Raw genomic sequence first — 15203 nt, 5'->3', positions numbered from 1 at the left:
TGTATGTGTGTGTGTGTGTGTGTGTGTATTCATATATATGAAAAATGTGCATGAAAATACATCTTGTATCAACAGGTTTGAATATCTGCTTTATGACTATATATATATATATGTGTGAGTATATATATATATATGTGTGTGTGTGTGTGTGTGTGTTAGCGGTGTCATAAAAACATTTAATAGCATTAATGTGATGCTATTAATCACAAGTTAAAATACTAGCTGGCACATGTGAGTTATGCCTAATAAACCTGTCTAGATGAATCAGTTTTTCTTAATATCTCAGTGTAATTTTGAGAACTGAAGCCATCAAACAAGGCGAAGTTCACTTTGATTATTAGGACAAAAAATCAACATATTGTGCCATAATCTTTGGTGTGAGAAACGCTTTTGAATCGTTGAACCTGTTCTTTAAAGGGCCGCTGCCGCTGGTGTCGAAGGGCACACACATCATTATCCCTCTGGTGGAGGAGCTGGAGGACCTGTGCTGGGAGGCCAAGATCGTAGAGCAGAACAGCAATCGGATCAAACTGTCCGTCAACTCCCCTCCGAGCGCCATCATCGGCCAGTACAAACTCACCATCACCACCCGGTGTCCGACGAGCGAGTCTGTCACCACACATGACCCCGACAAAGACATCTACATGCTCTTCAACCCCTGGTGTGAAGGTGAGACACTGAGAGATAGATAAAGTTTTTAGATAGGCCTGTTTTTATGCAGGCCTATAGGACATGCCACATATTTGCACACAGAATGCATTGTATAATTATTATATTTATTGTTATTACTATTATTATTACTATCCTATTATTGCATTATATTTATATAATATTATTATTATTATTATTATTATTATTATAATTGTTGGTATTAATAACAGTAATAGTATTTGCAGATTTTCCAGTCTTTTCCAAGTATCAGGGCATTAATCATGGTAATGAAACATATGCTGTAGATATGGCAGATAGAGATTTGATTAAAAAAGACTGCAGATTAAGTGACCGCTGTCCGGGGTTTGCTGTAGTAGTATCGATTTAAAAAATCTGTAATCATCCATATGTAGCCTGAGTAGACACATATATACAAACTATTCATACAGATATAATGACATTAACATTTACTGAAAATTAACATCTGTACAGCTGTGCAAATAATCATAGTGCAAATGCTCTGCATGTTATGTGTCAGTACTGTGTTGCAGTTAAATCCAGTTTGGTTCAGTGAAATGTAGAAGCTCAGTTCAGTTATTGATTAGGTTTATAGATTAGGGTGTGAGGTGTCCACCGTGGTTTAGGAGCGCTACAGCTGTTAGTGTGTCGTGTTGTGCTGGTTTTGATGGTTCTGAGTCTTCTACCAAAGGGGAGTGTCTAGAAGAGGTGATGTCCAGGATAAGGGTGGTCAGCTGTTATTTTGCCAGTTCGCTTCCTCGCTCTGCTGGTGTATATGAGTATTTATATCAGAATTTTGCATGGCCAGGATATAACACCATATTTGTACAGGTGTGCATGTCTAAACATTTTCGTCCTTTGGTTAAGTATCCAAACTGACTGTTGTTAAGGTTTACTTTGGTACTAATAGCTATTATTATTGCTTTGGTAACAATAATAATAATAATAGCTAATACTTAATGCAAGTCTAATTTTAAACCTTAAAAAAAACTAAATCCTATAAGTTCTATGAGTTTAGCTCCAGTGCAAAAATAAAGTCACTTTATTAAAGGCACCTTTTATCTTAACTTTCAATGGAAGTCAATGTAAAGATAATTAATTTATTTAAGTCATTTCAGAATATTTCAATTGGTCCATTCATCATGAAAGTTGGACAGATTAAAATCATAAAAAATACAATGGAGATACAAGGTTTTTACGCAGGTTTTTAAGGTTTTAACACTGACAATATTATACAAGGAGAAAACTGTGTAATGTTGAATTTTGTTGAACCCTTAAGGACGGAGGGTGTTGGAGACCCGGTTACATGGATCAGTAGAATAATGCTAACTAGCGCCAATGAGCTTCCATTTTTCCTGTGTTTTTTTATTACTGAGAACTGTCAACACTACCTTTCTCACAGTCCGAATCTTGTTTCATAGCCAAAAAAAATAGTTTATAGTATTTAGTTTATAGTATGGTATACATATCTCTCTGTGCCTTATCTGGCTTTAGCCTTAGGCGTCTGCCGCGATTTCATGTATTTGTTGTGGTTCTTAGCCATAAACCGCAGAGTTTACCTTTTCTGATTAGCTCTCTTCTTTTGGCTCAGCGATGTCTCCCCTCAGGGGTGTGTGCAACAAGTCATCATGCTCGCTTGCCCTTTCTCACTCTCTCCCTCTTTTTTCCTTCCGCTGCCAAATGCCAGAGATGTTGAGTAAGGGTTTCTTAGCTGCTGAATCACGGCCAGTCCCCGATCAGCAGTTCCCTCTCTTCTTCTGTTCTCTGTGACTTCTCATGTTCATATTCTCCTTTATGATCCTCTAAGACACCAAAACATAGCTGCTGGCTGTTGGCTTTTGGCTTAGACCACTTTTCCCTTTTTTACACCCATAACCATACGAACTTATCTAGCTCGCCGTTTCCTGTCTCTGCAGGTCAAACGTATAATTTCCTTTACTGTCCTTTCACTCGTGAGCTGTTTGTATTGTTTCTCTGTGGCCACCCACTTCCACACATAGTGAGTCTGTGTGGTCCGTGTGGTCCGTCCTTTCTCTTTTCCTCTTTCCTTTTTCTCTAGGCTCTGCCACAGCTAAGTTATTTTCCTTTCAGCACAATTGACAGGACATGATGTTATACTTATGCCCTGCGTACCACATATCATCACCAATAGACACTTTACAAGAGGTGGAAAAAAAACTTCTTAGCTTTCAAAGATTTTATTCCCAGCCATTTTGGAGCATTTCTATTGGTCCATTCATAACAAAAGGGGAGATATATATGGTTTTTGTGTGACTGTGATATATAAGAACATAATAATAATAATAATAATAATAATAATAATAATAATAATGTTCCATATGACACCAATCTGCAAATGCACACACAAATGCACACACAGGGGAGTTGGGGATTAGGTGGGGGCATTTAGCATCTTGACCTCAATAATGCTCCAAAATGCAGAACAAAAGCCTTTCCTGGACAGTAGAGACGGTTACTCCAACAAAATATTTTTATTTATATTATATTATATTATATTATATTATTATATTATATATATATATTTATATGTTGGAGTAACTATTTACTAATTATCTTTAATTATTTAGTCATATAGTATGCCCCATATGACCCATATATATATATATATATATATATATATATATATATATATATATATATATATATATATATATATATATACACTATCACAATATTATATGGATAATCACTGTCACACCAAAAATGTAAAATCTCTTTTTCTTTTTTTTAACTTTTTGACATAATGTGAATCTGTCAGTTGTTCTCTACATTGTGTGAAATTATGTAGATAGAAATTCTCCAAAATGTCTTGGAATGAAATCTTTTTATATTGACTTCCATTCAAATATAAGGGATTTTCCTTCTCCTGTAAATTTGCTGTTTGTGTGATAGCAACTTTTCCAATATTATTACATATTTATGCGTGCATGTAAAATAATTGACACTGTTTAAGCCTACCTATGGCACTTTATTCACAATCTGAAATATTTTTATACTTTTATACAAAGCTCTTTACTTTGTCTTGACAAGGTAAATAAATGTGTTCACCACCCTCCACTCACCACATTCCTCTGATAATCATGCCCATATGTTAGTAAAAAAAGAAAGAAAGCAGCCAGTGTTCTGTTTCATGTATTTCGGGTGTGGAACACTGGCTGCACCAGGACACAGAGTTCTGAGACACCACGCCCTGCTGGGGACTCGCTTTCTGTCTGATGTCACACAATAGAAATGCCTTAATGAAGTCATTTCAGACCCCTCAGAAGTTCAGTACCTGACCTTCTAAGTCCTGACCCTTCTCTCTCTGTCTCTCTCTGTCTCCCTCGTTCTCAGAGGACACCGTGTATATGGATGATGAGGCTGAGAAGAAGGAGTATGTGCTGAATGACACCGGCAGGATCTACTACGGCACTGAGAAACAGATCGGTGCTCGAACATGGAACTTTGGACAGGTGGGTGTAGAATCTAACACTAACCTAAAGTTAGGCCAACTTAAAACGAGCAGCTGATTACAGAGCATTTTTAGGCCTCAAAAATCGTTAGTAAATGAGCTGCAGCTGAAATTCATTTAAATATTGTGTGCAATGTTTAGTCTGTGGCTCCTCCCCCTCAATGTAGTCACTGTTTATTAAGACTACCCCCAGCACGTGACACCCCCAGACTGGGAGGCTTTTGACAATAGAGTGAATGATGAATTTATGATTTACTCACACATGATGAGCAGGACGTTGGATCATCATACACTTCGAGAGTGGCACAACTGTCTAACTGCATGCTTGTCAAAAAGCAAGGGACCATTAGTTCAAATCCTGTCAGCACCACAGCCCTCCATTGTCAGGAGCCTGAGAATAGAAAGGCCCACCTTAGGGGGATAGGGGGAGTCTTAACCTGCAGAAGGGAATAAACAGTAAACTGAATGAGGGGGAGGAGCCACAGCTATAATATGTGGGAGGAGTAAGCTGTTTTTGAGGCTTAACTCAGTATGTATTGTTGACCAAACTGAAAGGCAGAAGTAAAAATGAGAGTTAGATGAACCCTTGACTAAATTAAATTGAGTTAACTGAGAAAATGCTCTGAAAGTTGGCCTGTTTTAACAGTGTACATAAACAAAGCACCTTATTACCAGTTTATATGGCCTATTAACTGTCTCTCGCTCTCTACCTCTCCCTCTCTGACTCTCTCAGTTTGATGAAGGTATACTGGAGGCATGTCTGTATCTCCTGGAGAAGAGTGACGTTCTCCCGTCTGGCCGAGGAGATCCAGTGAACATAGTCCGAGTCATTTCTGCAATGGTTAGTACTGTCAATTACACACAGATTCAGCTGAACCCTGTTTGGTCCTAAATTGCTTGGTTCTTTAAGGAATCAGATATGACAGGTTCTCCATCACTTGTTCTGAGGGTGTCTATGAGTAATATTTACTATAAATGTGAAAAGATAAAATATATAAATTTAGTATATTAGAATATTTACACTCAGTCTCTGTGTGTTCCAGATTAATTCCCCAGATGACCGTGGCGTACTGGAGGGAAACTGGTCTGGGAACTATGTGGGCGGAACGCCCCCCACGGCCTGGAGCGGCAGCGTGGAAATCCTGAAGAGATACCACAGAGAGGGTGGAGTGCCGGTCAAATATGGCCAGTGCTGGGTCTTCTCTGGTATCACTACTACAGGTAAACATTGTTCAGAAGTTTAGACACTGTTTAAAAGTTTGGAATCACTGTTCAAATGTATGTAATCAGAAGTTACAAATATGTTTAGAATCACTGTTGAAAAGATTTAGAATCACTGTAAAATATTTAGAATCATTATCTTAAAAGTTAGGATCACTAAATAAACATTGAGCTTCCCTGTTTTAAAGTTTAGATTCAGATCACAAGTCAGAAATCAGTTCAAACATTTAGAATCACAGTTTTTCTAAGTTTAGAATCATTGTTTAAATTGTTAAAATAACTGTTTAAAAACTTACAATAACAATTTGAAATTTAGAAAAGTTTAAAATCATTTTTTTACACGTTAGGATCACTATATAAACATTTAGCATGCTTGTTTAAAAGTTTTGAATCAGATCAAAAGTTAGAAATCAGTTCAAACATTTGAAATCACTGTTAAAATGTTTATAATCTTTGACCAAAAGTTAGAAATCACTGTTTTAAAGTTTAGAATCATTGTTGAAAAGTTAAGAAAATGTGTGTTTTATATGATTAAGTGTAAAAGTTAAGATTTGAAAATGTATGTTTTATGTGATTAAGTTTAATAATAAGTTTAATAATAAGTTTATACTGGCTGTAAATGTTTAAAATTTACAATCACAATCCTAATCTAGAATCTTTATTTCAAAGTTTAGAATCACTATTTAAAAGTCTAAAATCTCTGTTTAGAACTTTAGAATCATGGTAAACATTTAATATCACCATTCAGAAGTTAAGAAATGTATATTTTGTAATAATTAAGGTAAAAGAATATGTTTAAAATACTTTCGGTGTCTAGTTTATAATTACGTTTGCTCTGTGTAAGCTCTGTGTAATATCACAAGTGATTGCAAAAACTGTATTTTGTGACATTTGTGTGTTAAGTGTGTCTGAGTGTATTCTGGAGTGTAAGGGGGCTACAGGTCATAGCTCTTTGCTCTCCCGTGATATTCATAGCTAACCCCGACTATAGTAGTGTGTCCCTGACAGGGTGCTGCTTTCCAAAATACTCCAGCTGCATTCCAGCCATTCCTCCAGGCCGTGCCTCTGGCTGATGGGTTAGGGGTGTGTTTGTGTGGGACACGCCATGGTTCTCACGCCACCTAAAGACCTTCTGACCAGACAGTCTCTTTATAATTTCATTATCTCATTAAGTCTTTATTATTCTACTCTCTCTCTCTCTCTCTCTCTCTCTCTCTCTCTCTCTCTCAGTTTTGAGATGTCTTGGTATTCCTGCCCGCAGCGTGACAAATTTCCAGTCTGCCCACGACACAGATGTTTCCTTGACGACTGATGTGTACTTTGATGAGGATATGGAGCCGATTTACTCCCTGAACTCAGACTCAGTGTGGTGAGTTCTTGTGTAGATGGACAAGAAATGATGACTTTAATGAATGTCTGGTCACATGAAACAGTGCGGCGATAAGGACAGAATGTATTAAATATAAAGATCAAAGGCAAATACATAAACCTAATAAAAATAAAATAAAGATAAAAATATACAGATATAAGAGAGATAAGTAAAACTATATAAATAAATAAAAATAATTCACACTGACTGTGAAATTCATTGCCAATTTGCCCTTCCATCTCTACCATTTCTCTCTCTCCTCTTTCCCATACCTAGCATACTGATCTACATGTGTAGTTATGTAATGGTTTTTGAGATTTAGTCAAAAAGGATGCTTTTTGTGCCCTAAAAAGTGAGCTACACTCTAAAAAGTAGAGGTGCTACAAAAGGTTCTTTAAACAATGCCATAGAAGAACCACTTTTGGTTCCAAAAAGAACCATCTTTGTAACAGAGATGTGACCTTTAAATTGATAAAGAACCTTTTGCATCAAGATAAAGTTTTTTGGGGTCTTTTAAAGGATCTCTTTGGCATCAGTCAAAGAACCATTTGTAGCACCTTCATTTTTAAGAGTGTAGCGCCTGTGCGTACCATGGTGGGTTTAGCCAGCTTGTTGCCTGGTGAACATCCCTTGGTTAAGTCATTTCCATAAAACTAGTTTAATAACATATTGTCAGTTATGATAAAAAAAAATAAAAATTAAGGTAAAATATAACAATTCAGATACACATTGATAAGCCTAGAAGATTTTTTATATTTGAGGGGCTTTATGAAGCTTCCCCATGGACCAGACATGGGCCATGGTAGTTTGAGAGCCCTGATTCCTGGCATTGCACCATGCAATTCTTTTTTGGACCTTTAATAAAATGTTAATTATCTTCCTCTCTTCAGGAACTTCCACGTCTGGAATGATTGCTGGATGGCCCGTCCTGATCTGCCACCTGGTATGGGGGGATGGCAGGCCGTTGACTCGACCCCCCAGGAAACTAGCCAGGGAACGTTTCGTTGTGGCCCTGCCTCCATCGCAGCTATCCGCACAGGGCAGGTGTACCTGAAACACGACACACCGTTTGTGTTTGCTGAGGTGAGTAACAGTAATGATGTCTTAAATAACAGGTGAAAGCTCTGAGGTTGGGCAGTAGATTCATGGTGAGTAAATATGTAATTGTTGCCTGTCACTCATGCCATGCCTGCAGGTGAACAGCGATAAGATCTACTGGCAGAGGAACCTGGATGGCACCTTCAGCCAGATCCACAGTGAAAAGAACGTTGTGGGACGCTGCATCAGCACCAAAGCTGTTGGCTCTGACCAGCGGAATGACATCACGCACCTGTATAAACACCCTGAAGGTGAGAGCACACAAACGCTCACAGGGATACACACACACACATACACACACTCTTTTAAGCACATTGTGTCAGCTCCTACCTTCACCAGACTGCAGTCTTAAAAATAAAGAGCTTTTTTGGTCACTTACAAAAATCCAGTTCTTTATGGAACCAAGAGTGGTTCTTCACACCTGATTCATAGTCCTCAGGTAGGAGCAAATGCCTGAACCAGGGCAAAGGGCAAGACCTAGCCATAAGATTTAAGCTTTTTCTGAAAATGTGTCCTATTCACTATATAGTTCACTACTTTGGGGTTCTGCTATTTTTTGTGGTGTCTGATATTTCAGTGCACTGTAACAATCTCATAATGCACCGTGACATATAGTGCACAAGCGATGCACACTAAACAGGTGTGGAATACCCATAATTCCATAGTCGCACAGCAGTGAGCTCACACACATAACGAGTCTGAAAACGTTCACTACCTTGATCAAATACTGTTCCCTAGTGCTCTTTATAGTTTATAGTGATCTGGATGTCCCATGTAGGGCATAGTGATTAGGGCACAATTTCTGACACAGCCCTAGACTTTTTAAATGAAGGGGTTAGTGAATAGGGCACAGTTTCAGACACAGCTAAAGATTTTTCACATGTAGGGGATAGTGAATAGGGCACACTTTTGGACATAACCCTAGACTTTTTAAATGAAGGGGGTGGAGAATAGGGCACACTTTTGGACACAGCCCTAGACTTTTTAAATGAAGGGGTTAATGAATAGGGTACACTTTTGGACACAGCCCTACACTTTATAAATGAAGGGGTTAGTGAATAGGGCACACTTTTGGACACAGCCCTAGACTTTTTAAATGTAGGGGTTAGTGAATAGGGCACAGTTTCAGACACAGCTAAATACTTTTCACATGTAGGGGATAGTGAATAGGACACACTTTTGGACACAGCTAAAGACTTTTTTACATGTAGGGGTTAGTGAATAGGGCATAGTTTCGGACACAGCTTAAATGTTAAAGATATTAAAAAATCAAGCCAGAACGGAGCCGAGCTACTGAGCTATCTCATCTAGATGCACACATTAAGAAAGTTCATATTTCACAACAATGCTCACTTTCCATTGATCACACAGATAGTTTGGAGGGAGGGAGGTCTCTCTGCTCGTGCAGAATGAGCATCGAACACCAGTACAAGTGCAGAAATGACACATCGTCACACAGGGCACCTTGATAATGTTGATGTTTTGCATGATTTTGAATATGTGTCATGGAAGCATGGTTCCTGTTCAGCTAATCAGCAGCTGGTGATACCATGTCAACTGGTGTCAAAATGTTCATCCAGCTCCCACACTACACTCTTCAAATGCTTCAAATGGTTTTTGAAATAATGCCATGGAAGAACCACTTCTAGTCCCTTAAAAAGCCATGTTTGTAATAGAAATATATCAGTGTGAAGAACCTTTACATCTAGTTAAGGTTCTTTAGACCTTTAAAAGGTTCTCCACACTCACACATCTCTATTGCAGACGTAGTTCTTGGTGGATAGAACCATGGCAAGCCAAAGAACCGTCAGATCAGGACTACATCTCCTAACCTTTATCCATCCAGGCTCAGAAGAGGAACGAATTGCCGTGGAGACCGCATGCCGCTACGGCAGCAAGCCGGACGTGTACTCGTCTCCTGTGGCGGAGGACGTGAATGTGGAGGTTAAAGTGGACGGAGATGGGCTGTCTATGGGTGGAGATGCCGTGCTGAAGATCGTGGTGAAGAACCAAAGCGATCAGTCCCGCAAGACCACACTCCACAGCCAGGTGGCAGTCATGTACTACACCGGCGTGCTGAAGGGCACGGTGAAGACAGAGAACCTGCCTATAGAGCTGACGCCCAATGAAGGTGAGTGAGAAGAGCGCAGTCCATGTATGGTGTGTAAGAGGTTATGGTGGTTTTCATGAGATGATGTTGAGAACCCCACAATCAACCATTGTTGGTTCTTCCTCTCAGAAAAAGTCATAGACTGGGTCCTGCCCTACCATCTCTATAAGGACCAGCTGGTGGACCAGGCAGCCCTGATGCTCACCCTGTCCGGAAGGGTCAATGAGACAAAGCAGGTGCTCGCCTCTCAGACCAGCTTCAGGCTCCGCACCCCAGACATCAGCATTGAGGTGAGATAACACTGGTTGTTTGATTTTGACAGTTGATGAACATGATCTCATAAAAGTATTGGGACACCTGTTCATGAATTGTTTCTTCCATAATCAAGGGCATTAAAAATGAGTTTATTCTGCCTTCATTGGAGTAAGTTACTCTACTGTCAAGGGAAAGCTTTCTCTACTAGATTTTGCAGCATTGCTGTGAGGGTTTGATTACATTCAGCGACAAGAGCAGCATCCCTAACTCCCCAACCCTCATCCCTAACTCCCCAACTGATCCTAGGCGTTTTACTGCTTTATGCTTCTCTAGCCCAGGCCTTGCATTAGGCATGTTAGGCCAATAGGTTCATGTTTATCTGCTCCAGAGAGTCCTATTCTATTGGCAATACTTCTCTACAGGGAGACAAGGCGTGTGTGTGCACCTCCACATCTGTGTCAGCAATGGGTGCAACTTAGCTTAATAGCTAAATTCATTTATTAGAAAGGGTGTCCACAAACATTTGGACATTTAACGTATGTTGCATAATAAACTCTTTGGTCCTGGTCTTTCCAGCCTGTGGGAGACGCCTACGTGGGTAAGGAGGCCTCAGCTAAGCTCACCTTCACCAACCCGCTGCCGTGCACCCTCCGCAACGTGGTGGTTCGAGTGGAGGGCCTGGGACTGAGGAATCTCCATCCCATCAACGTGGGGTAAGGAAACAGAGGCCTTGTTGGACATCAGGGATAGAGCATTCCTCAAACAGAAGAATTGACTGTTGCCTTTACTCTCAGTAGGCTAATGTGTATTTTTCTGCTTCTGTCAGTGATGTGGTGAGGCACGCCACGGTGACGGTGACAGAGCACTTCATCCCTTCTCTGGCTGGGACGAGGAAGCTGGTGGCCTCTCTGGACTGTAAACAGCTCACCCAGGTGCATGGCGTGGCCGACATCAAAGTGCATGAGAGTCAGTGAAGACTCAGTGAATGTGTTCAGTGTGCCCATGCAATACCATTCCAGGACTGTTCTTCCAACACAACATGATCTTGTAGAAGCCCACTGGCCACTTCTTCAGAAACAACTTCCCTGCTGGTGTGCATACAGTTGGAGACTATTCTCCATCCAGCAGTGACACTGAGGTGTTAAAACTCCAGAAACTGGGCCATTAAACTAACACCTGTATCAATGCCACTACCATGGCAATGTCATTGCTGTGCTGCAAATGGTCCATCAAACAAATAACTGGTCCATAATTTGGTCCTACTGTGATTTTTTTACTCTTTATTTGGACGGATAGTGTAAAGGGGGTCGGACATATTGAGCAATAACAAGATTCACCTCTATGATGGGTGTTTCTGATAAAATGGCCAATGAATGTAGGTACAAGGTGTGCACCTAATATACTGGCAACTCTGAGTAGTGTAATTGAGACTCTTGAATGAGAAAGCAGGCTAAGGGTGTGTGTATTGCCAAAGGACAGGGCAGTGGTGCTCACCCTCATAAAATTGGTTGGTGCTGAATAATACGATTATTGGTAGGACCTGGCAATGGTTATCACTGGGCAACATCCGACAATGCATTAGATGCTGTATGAGGAAATCTTTATGCAAAATTGCTGAACTACACCCACCAAGCACTTTATTAGGAACACTTGTACACCTTCTTATTCGTGAAATGATCTAATCAGCCAATCGAATGGCTGCACTTCAGCACATAAAATCCTGCATAGGATATGGGCCACCAGCTGTTTTGAGCATTTCTAGAACCGCTGATCTCCTGGATTTTCAGCACAGCAGTCTCCAGAGTTTACTCAGAATAGTGGAATAAAGAAAAACATCCAGTTAGTAGACTGGACTCAACAGAGAATGGCCAGACTGGTTGGAGCTGACAGAAAGGCTGCAGTAATCCAGATGATCACTCTGGTGAGCAGAAAGCAGCTCAGGGTTCAACTTCTGTCAGCCAAGAACAGAAAGCTGAGGGTGCAGTGAGCACAGACCTACCAACACTGGACAGCTGAAGACTGGAGAAACGTAGCTTGGTCTGATCAATCTCGATTTCTGCTGCGGAACACAGATGGTAGAGTCCAAATTTGACACCAACACCATGAATCTATGGACCCATCCTGCTATGTGTCAACAGCCCAGGCTACAGGAGGTGGTCTAGTGGTATATTACTTGTATATTGGTGCTGCCTGTGTGCATCCCTGCATGGCCTTTGTGGTTCAGTGTTCTTCAGCGGCCTTCCCAGTCATTAGATCTGAATCCAATAGAACCTGTTTGGAGTGTGAACCAGACCAGAATCATGGACCAGAATCACACTTTAAGGAATACCATGCCATGACAATTTGAGGCTGTTTCGAGAGCAAGGGAGGCTCTACCCAGTGTTAGTATACAGAGTGTTCCTCGTGAAGTGCTTGGTGAGTGTAAACTGACTGTATATAGAAAACAACATCTGAATTCTTACACTGAGATGCTTTATGATGCCATTATCTTTGATTCATTATCATCTGAGCCACATTAGATCTGTAGAACTGTAGAGGTTCTGTGAAGGGCGAAATGCTGTTTGCTGGATGTGCACACATATTAACAGTAGTGGGAAAAGTACATACCTCTAAATACCTCTCTCTGTATTATGATTATTATGAAGGATTTTGAAAAGTCCATGCTTTTAATCAGCATGTGTAGGATGCATTACTTCAAGTGCCTAAACTTCTACCAGACATTTTTTAAATGCATTTAACTACTAAATATTAGGTTCTAGCTAAACATATAGATGCAGTATATACAGTATCTCTAGTGTTAACAAGAACATATCATCACTGTCACCCAAAAATCTTGTATTTCTAAATCGGCAGGTTTACAGGAGAAGAAAAAATATCTTCTTAACTTTCAATGGAAGTCAATGGAAAAATACTTTATTCTATTTAAGTCACTTTGGAGCATTTCTATTGGTCCGTTCATCATGAAATGTAGCCACAATGTTCAGAACAACTGCTGGATTGTAATGATGTCAAAAAGGGTCAGAGTGGCTCAGTGATTTAACACGCTACCAGAATGGAGCCATCAGCGACTGGAGTCTGGGAGAGCACAATTACCTGTCTTCTTGTCTACTTGTCATTCATTACTCTAAAAGCGATTCTGGCCAGACTGCAGTCGTCTGTTAGCTGGTGTGGCAGAGCTGGGCTTTCCTCCAACCCTGTCGCTTTTCTCTGAGTGTGTCAGCTGCCTGGCGATGCCCCGTTGGTGGCAGGTTAAAAGGAGGCGGAGACACATGTATCGGAGGAGACGTGTTAAGTCTGTACCCTCCTAGTTTCGGGAGCATTGTTAGTGCTATGGGGAGCTTCATACGGGTGGGTTCACTGGCAATACCAAAAGGGAAAAATTCAATAAACACTAATAAGTCTTTTATTTAAAAAAATGCCAAAGTCAAAAATGGAAATACAAGGTTTTTGCATGGAAGAAAAACATATATTAAAATATATTTTATTAAAATAGATCAAAGTTATCTCCAGTCTAACACTATATGATGACAAATGCATATGTTAAAAAAAGAGAGCACTGGGCAATTCTAATTTCTGCATTGTTCACAGTGTCAGAGAACACTTAAACTCAGTATTAGGATGTATTATTATTATTATTATTATTATTAGTGCCCTTATATCATGTTATTTAATAATTTTGCTAATGCAGAAAAGTCTATACCCATCGTTTACCGCCTCATTTTCTTCCTCTGGCTACTGCACTGGCTATTAACCCTCTGTTTTTTGTGAAACCTACATGAAGGAAAGCTTCATCAGATGCAATTTATGTAATCCTAAACATTATTTATCGACATATTTTGTTTTTCAAAGAAATGTTATTTTATTGTTAATAAAACAGTATTTGAAAGTATCTGAAATTCTTCGTCTGAATTTCTTTCACACGCTTCCACAGATTACCATTGATCTTGAAGCTTATGCGTTCTGGGCTGGGCAGGAAGCTTCAGTAACATGACTTAGATTCTTTCATATCCTGTAAAGCTGTTTAGCATTCAGATGCAGGTTAAAAAAATAACATGCAGCAGCTCCCAAGATTACTAATAGGCAGCTCATTTGCATTAAGCACTAAAGCAGCCATGGCCACTTCAGTCAGTTGGGAAATGCAATAAAGCCAACTTCATTCCAGTGTATGTAAATCGCTAGCCGTTTCACCTTCTAAAGCTGGTCTTCCTATGTTCACACTACTTCTTCAATGCCCTAAAAGCCTTTATGTCTGACATTTCATGCATCTCATATCCAGATGATGTCCAGGCCACTGAAATGCCTTTTATTTGCCTATTATGCCTATTATTTTTCTATGATTTATGCAAATCCAAGGAATATTCGTGTGGGTTTTCCTGAAATTATGCCATGCCAGATGCTTGGTTCTGTGGAGTTAAGCATTCCGTGACAAGATAAGGGAGAGTACAGCTGCAGTGTTTACAGCACGATAGCCGTCAAGTATGTAGGATCAGCAGTGCCACAACACTGCTGAAAATACAACTGGAAGTGGAATAGGATATCAGGATTTACTGGATACAGCTTTTTCCATTTTTTCTCTCAGGTCAAACTTCCATATGTATTTATTAACTCACGTTTAAAAGTGATACCCAAGCACCATGTCCGTTTCCACATTTCCCAAACGCCTTTTCCATTTTCCAAATGTCTTGTCTGAGTGCCTTTTCCATATCCAATTGTACTTCCCAACTGCCTTTCCCATATCCAGTTTTATTTCCCAATTGTCATTTTAATTTTCATCCATTTCCTTTTTCTAATTCCAACTGTACTTCCCAATTGCCTTTCCTAATTCAGGCTGTTCATTTCAAACAACCTCCTGCCATCTCAACTGCATTTCCGTTCAAATTTTCTTTACTAATGGATGCCAATCCGATCAGACACATGAAGTGGCTGAGTGTAAACAGGCACACAGATAATTAGGAATGTTTCCCATTTGCCTTTGTTATGTCCAGTTTTCCTCCATTGTCTTTTAAATT

The 15203-nt window shown here is 39.9% G+C and overlaps 1 protein-coding gene across 1 annotated transcript in view; it reads left to right on the top strand.

Annotated features, from left to right (window-relative positions):
- LOC140545534 (protein-glutamine gamma-glutamyltransferase K-like) overlaps positions 1-14064 on the top strand; it is a 29679-nt gene extending 15615 nt beyond the window's left edge. The window contains exons 4-14 of the mRNA XM_072668331.1: positions 418-669; positions 4024-4142; positions 4875-4982; positions 5185-5362; positions 6593-6731; positions 7622-7814; positions 7927-8080; positions 9676-9960; positions 10069-10229; positions 10771-10907; positions 11021-14064. Coding sequence (XP_072524432.1) covers positions 418-669; positions 4024-4142; positions 4875-4982; positions 5185-5362; positions 6593-6731; positions 7622-7814; positions 7927-8080; positions 9676-9960; positions 10069-10229; positions 10771-10907; positions 11021-11168 — 1874 coding nt within the window. The 3' untranslated portion in view covers positions 11169-14064. The remainder of the gene's footprint in view (positions 1-417; positions 670-4023; positions 4143-4874; positions 4983-5184; positions 5363-6592; positions 6732-7621; positions 7815-7926; positions 8081-9675; positions 9961-10068; positions 10230-10770; positions 10908-11020) is intronic.
- Positions 14065-15203: the final 1139 nt, after the last annotated feature.

This window comes from Salminus brasiliensis, chromosome 23 (genome assembly GCF_030463535.1).
Source record: "Salminus brasiliensis chromosome 23, fSalBra1.hap2, whole genome shotgun sequence".
In the NCBI taxonomy this organism is placed as follows: Eukaryota; Metazoa; Chordata; class Actinopteri; order Characiformes; family Bryconidae; genus Salminus; species Salminus brasiliensis.
The sequence above is the reverse complement of the archived record's forward strand: the minus strand, read 5'-3'. Positions and strand labels throughout refer to the sequence as shown.